At 36.3% G+C, this 6,000-nt stretch overlaps 1 protein-coding gene across 15 annotated transcripts in view; it reads right to left on the bottom strand.

Moving 5' to 3' along the window:
• Positions 1–1,423: 1,423 nt before the first annotated feature.
• TRIM2 (tripartite motif containing 2) overlaps positions 1,424–6,000 on the bottom strand; it is a 78,399-nt gene continuing 73,822 nt past the window's right edge. For all 15 annotated transcript variants that reach the window (XM_090138393.1, XM_090138402.1, XM_090138399.1 and 12 more), the window contains 3 exons: positions 5,680–5,750; positions 2,688–2,828; positions 1,424–1,694 (listed from right to left, as the gene is read on the bottom strand). In XM_090138393.1, the coding sequence (XP_089994519.1) occupies positions 1,542–1,694; positions 2,688–2,828; positions 5,680–5,750 (365 nt within the window). In that variant the 3' untranslated portion in view covers positions 1,424–1,541. The remainder of the gene's footprint in view (positions 1,695–2,687; positions 2,829–5,679; positions 5,751–6,000) is intronic.

The following is a 6,000-nucleotide window of genomic DNA, read 5'->3' as shown; positions in this document are numbered from 1 at the left end:
TTTGGCATTGGCAGCACACTCACCAGCTCCTCAAATGAGGTTTACAAGTGAGCATCACTCTATCTCTATTAGGCTATGGTAGCAACTCATCTTTTGACCACTGAATTTAGAATTGAGAATAAAGCCAATGCCACTTTAAAAAAGACAAACACTTAAAAATAACATTATAAACAGAACCAAGTAATATGATTGTAAGCATTTCTCATTATATTAATAATTCAGTAAAGAACACAGTAAAGAGATTCGGCAGGAAGAGGGACATTTTTCAGAGTACTATCATTGTCAAATGGCATACATATGTTCCAGTTTGCTGAAATAACCTACATTTACTTTTTAAAATTTTTGTGTCAGTCAAACACACATACATACAAACAAATCAGAATAAATCTCACAGTCTTTATTTTATCCTCTAACAAAATTCCCTTTGATGAAGGACTTCAGGAATTGGTTCAAATTCATTCTTATTTGTAATGTATTTTTTTCTCATATATAAAGAAATAGCTTTGGTAACCCTTGGCTTTCCTATACAACCTCTGTTTACCACAGTTCCATTGGTTGTATAATGTAGGTCCTCCATTGGGGTACCTCTCTGGCTTTCTGTCCTGTGTGATGCTGCATTTTTGTATTTGTTAATACAGTGAGTTGCCTTAAGGAAATGTGGCAATGAACATATATGAAAGGGTGGCATGCATGAGGTTAATTGAGTTGACATTGCAATAACCCTGATCCCAATGAACTAGTTTGGTGTCAAAAAGTCTGTTGTTGTGCAGAAATTCAGCTCTCACTAATGTATCACTATTGTTAAGCTCTTCCAGAGCATAAAACACAGTTTCTGCAAAGTCCTTCCCGTACACTGAGCAAGAGAAAGTGAACAACAGACATATGAAAAAATCCTTCATTAATCCCACATGAGCAGGAAATTTGCATGGATTCTCATAGCACTAAATGTTGAGCTGAGTTAGATCTGACAGTTTGAACTAGACCAATTTTGTGTAACTTAATTTTTTTTTTTTTTTTTTTTTTTTTAACTAGAAGGACCTACTTGTTACAGACAGTAAGACTTAAGAATGTTTAAAGTGTAATACCTACCATGAAAATGAGATCTAAATGATTCCCAGGATCACCTTTGGGTGAAATAATGCGTAACAATGATACTTCTTCAAATTTGGAAGCTCTAAATGGGAGCTACCCTTCACAGTCTTCAAAAAGCTTTGGGGATTTTTCCCCAAATTTTTCTCATTGTTGTCTAACTAGTTAATTGCAGTTCCGTAAGTTGCAGTTTTTGTTTAATATCACATTGTCTTTATGAATTCAGTTAAAGAGTATTCTGTGTATTAACTCTTACAACAAAAAGTTCAGTGAGGAACGTAAGAGGTGCAATTTCTATGTAAACAAGGTTAAGTTTGGAAATTAACATAAGTAGTTCATAGTAGACTCGTTCATTGTTAAAAATGAACTCAAAGTAGGAGATATCCTGCCTTGGATCTCTGGGACCAGTCTTTGCTTAAAGGTGGACAGTTATCCAGCTCCAGAGCTCACTGTTACTGTAAGTATCGGTAGACCTTGAAGCAGTGATTTCCAGAGTCTGCAACTACAACGTGGCCATCTGAAGTAAGGGCCAGACCTTGGGGGCCATAAAGTGGGTCAGCAGAGGTGTTAATGTAGGATAAAAATGATCCGCTTCCATCAAAAACCTTTAGAGATGAGAAAGCACATAAGAAATGTTATGAATAAAAAAATAATCTAGTGGACAAATGTCTACTTTCAGTTATACCATTGTTCTTATTTCTGAAACTGCTGACATATATTGCAACAAACATGGACAGAATCTGATCTGTTATTCTCATAATAGGCAAGTTTTTATACAAATATATTTTCTTACTAAAAAGACCTAGTCAAGGCTACCAGGATTTTTGGCAAGAATTTGATATTCAATGAGGTAAAAAAAAAAAAAAAACAGCTAGAATAAATCAAAATCAATTGGGAACTTGACCAACACCTTGTTTTCTAACAAATTTTACTGTTGTGGCTAGAACGACTCTTCAAGTTTCCACCCAGAGAGAAAACCAGGAATTTGTTTGCATTGTTGTCAGTGCTTCCTGATGAGCAGCTCCCTTATTTTTATATTCAGTGAAGCTAATGCATACACTTAGTTATTCACTAGATTTTTTTTTTTTTTTTCAAGAAAGGACCGTGATTAACACCCAAAAGATAAAAAGAGTGCAACTCTCAATATAAAAGTAGAATATTTTTGCAACATTCAAAAAAGATGCTAAAAATCTGCCACATTTGCTTCAGGGGCTGTACATTTCACTTGCTTTTTCATATTTTCCATCACGTTGACAATCTTCTGGTCTTCTTCTTATGGTGATTATTGTAAGTTACTGTCATCTCAGTAAAGCTTTGCAAGTCTCTTAAGTCATCAAATAGTTTTCAGGAAGCTACTTGGAGACAAGAATTTTGATCACAATAACCATCAGACTTGCCAGTGCTCACACTGGAAAGTCCACAGTCTGACACCACTACTTTAAATGTGGACAGACCCGCAATGAGGTATACAAAAGGCTACACATCACTTCTAATGTAGCTGTTCTGCTTTTCGGGAAGCCTGAAAGTGTTACTGATCGACCAGTTATCAATCCATTACTTTTCCTAAGCAAGCACCTTTGAAATTTACAAATCTCTACCTGTATTCTGCTGTTTCCCCAATCTGCTACAATAATATTTCCATTAGAGTCTACAGCAACACCAGTTGGTGCATTGAATTGTCCATTTCCTTCTCCATTTGATCCAAACTTCAGTATGAATTCTCCCTCCTGGTTAAATACCTGCAAGGGTTAAAACAAAAGCTTGACTATGGCATCACATCAAATATTACTAATCTATTACTACCAGTTCACCTATTAACAAAACTGGGAACTGGAGATCTACCAGCAACATTCCCCCACATCCAGCACTATTTCCCCCTCTCTATTCCCCTTCCTGCCTTTTCTCAGCATGGACATTTATAGTTCTCATTTTTACCTTTCTTGTTTTAAAAATACTTAGCAGAATTATATATTTACATAAGGCAAACATATTTATTAAGACAAAAATGCTTGTAGCAAGGGCCATTTAGATCTGCATTTTCAAATAGCTGGTAAGTATGCATTTCAGTGCGTCTGCACGATTGAAATTTAATGAAAATTTGAGTTGTGAATACAGGGTGAAATCAGCAATGAAAAAAAGAACGAAGAACTCACTGGCAATACCAGCACCAGCCTACATCCTTAAAGCAAGTTCAGGAAAATTAGCAGCATTTCTATAATTTAAAAAGCAAAATATTTGTAAAGTCTGAAAAAGAGATAAGTGCAAATACTGGTCTCCAGTCTTGTATCTTCAGTATAGTAAAGGCCTCAGAATGAAGATGGAAAAAAAGGTGCCCCCTGCTTCTTTATACCATGCAGCACTTAGGTCCCAGGACCCCCTCCACAGCTTGTGCATCCTGAGTTAAGAGCAAAGCACTGATATGATACCAGCAGTGAGCTCTGACAGAATGCATGCACTGTTCTTTGACTTTCATAATCTAACAAGTACTAAGAATCACAGGACACTGCCCTCTGTACAGACAGCTCAACAACTGTGCTACCTACAACAGCAAATAACAGTTTTAGACAGCAGAAAGATGGAACAGAGCAACGGCTGTTCTGCCAGCAACACTGATGCACCAACAGGACCAAGTGAGACAAAAGATGTTTCATTTGCATGGCTTCTTAGCCATCTCCATTTAAGTTTGTCCTGGACCCAGATGCAGCTCTGCCACAAGGTCCAACAGTGTTCTTAAGGGACCAGTTGTGGCCTAAGCAGGAAAATACAAAGAACTGACAAGTGCTAAGAAGGTGAGAGAGGTAAGAAAATCTCCTATTCTCTAGCACCCACAATGGATAGAAAGCGTTTTGAAATAAAAATTAATTTTAGCTCAGATGACAAAAAATAGTAGGGGGGGGTCAACTAATCAGAAAAAAACAGGCGAAGATATTTTGCTCTTTTCCTGGGTTAAAATGGGGATGGTCAGTGACAGAAGGAGAGGAGCCTATACGGAGTAGAATTTTCCGCAGAAGATGCCTGAAGTGAGGAAAATGCTTGAAGGTTAATGGCAGAAGAAAGAGAATGTTTTGCAGAATGAAGATGTATAACTCAAGACACTGGTGGCAGGAAGAAGCTGAGAGCCATAAGAGTGAAAATTATTTAGATATAAATGTATTTACTATTTGAGACAAAGTCTACTCTCTGCTCTTTCCCTTACTATCTAACCAAAAAGGACGCCATCACCAGTTTATACATAACTCTCCAAAGTGTCAACAGTTACCTGCACAGATTTACAGAATGCTACAAAAACAAGAATCTTTTCCAGTTAGTACCAAATTGCAACAAATAACATTTTTATTCCATTGAGTCATACCAGACACAGACAGGATGCTCTGTTCTCATTAGCAATATAATTCATTTAATTCACTAAGATGCCACACTTCTTACATCTCTCATTTTGTTTTTGCTCCTTGTAGCTGGCCCTTATTAACTCTCTCCAGGCATTTTTTAATAAGCCTTTGCTGCTGGAGAGGTAATTTATGGATACATAGACCTGCTGCTAAATCACCAGAACAGTCTGCTTCAGGGCTTCTGCAGCAGCCTTGGTCTTTCTCAGTAATCCAAAACACATTTCCTCTCTAATTCCAAAAGCATAACAAAACAAGGTCTCTACTCAGAAGTTAGATGATTCAGCACCGTTAAAGTCATCAAGTTGTTTACACTCACCAATATGCAGACAGACATTTCACGTTTCAGGTAAATATGTAAAGATATATCATTTAAGTTCAAACACTGGTTAACTGAACCGAGAGTACATCTCTGTTCAATTCAAATAGGTGGCCATTAGGTGAAAATCTGCTGCTCCTGTGGTACTGCATGGTGAGGGAGGGAAAAGTATAGAAAGGGCTGAAAGGGAGTGGGATGGCCTGAAAAGAAACAGGTGACTCATTTCTGTAATCGCCTACAACTCTTTAATTCATGCTTTCTAGCACATGACAGCTCAGCATACATCCTTGCTCTGGCTTATTACTGGGACAAACAAATCTACCACCTATCTTACCACAGCTGTTTAATAGGCCACAAGTCAGGATTTCCCATTGGCCTAATGGCCAGTGGATAGTTCTGCCCTGTGCTGGATGAAAACTCATGGTCTGTCTTACACAGTTAAGACTATCAGGTCATAAAAGGATCCAGTAATAATAAAGCTTATAAATACAGAATAAAGTCTGTCAGGTATCTTCACTTTGCTGTATTCATATTCAACTAGAATTGTGGGAAGTTTTTAATGGGAAATTCAAAAAAAAGTTATCAGTTATCTAAAATATCAAAAGACTGATAAATAACAGATTTTTCAGACAGCTAATTAAAAATGACTAAGGTGTTATTTTTTATAATAATATACATATATTTAAGCAACTGAACTATAGAATGTAATATTGAAACTGAAAGCAACTGATTACATCTCTATTAAATATAGTGCACACAAAGATCTATGAGTCTTTTAATTGGGCCTCACACTTAGAAAGAATTGTCTATATGTTTTTAACAATATTTTATTTTCCCCAGGAAATAAAATAAAAAGCTTCCCAAATTGCTATTAACTAATGGTACCTTGACAGAATGGTTATGAAAATCTGTAACGATAATTTCGTTGTTGCTGTTTACAGCTGCAAAATGAGGACCTGCAATACAGAAGAAGAATGAATCATAATAAAAATAATAATGCCACTAAATGAAAATACCACTATTTGACTTCTGTCAAAAAGGGACAATCAATTTCAAATCCCTCTTAATTTCACTTCGTGTTTTAAAAAGTTCAGCACTCCTTCTTGTAAATAAACCATTTTTTTTTCAACCATTTGTCAGCTAGTGTTATCAATAAGTATTGTTTATTCCTTTTATACATGGATGACTATGCAGATATTTATATGT

This window comes from Phasianus colchicus, chromosome 4, assembly GCF_987193195.1.
Source record: "Phasianus colchicus chromosome 4, bPhaCol1.hap1.1, whole genome shotgun sequence".
NCBI classification, from domain to species: domain Eukaryota; kingdom Metazoa; phylum Chordata; class Aves; order Galliformes; family Phasianidae; genus Phasianus; species Phasianus colchicus.
Note: the sequence above shows the minus strand (reverse complement) of the source record. Positions and strands in the feature narration are given on the sequence as shown.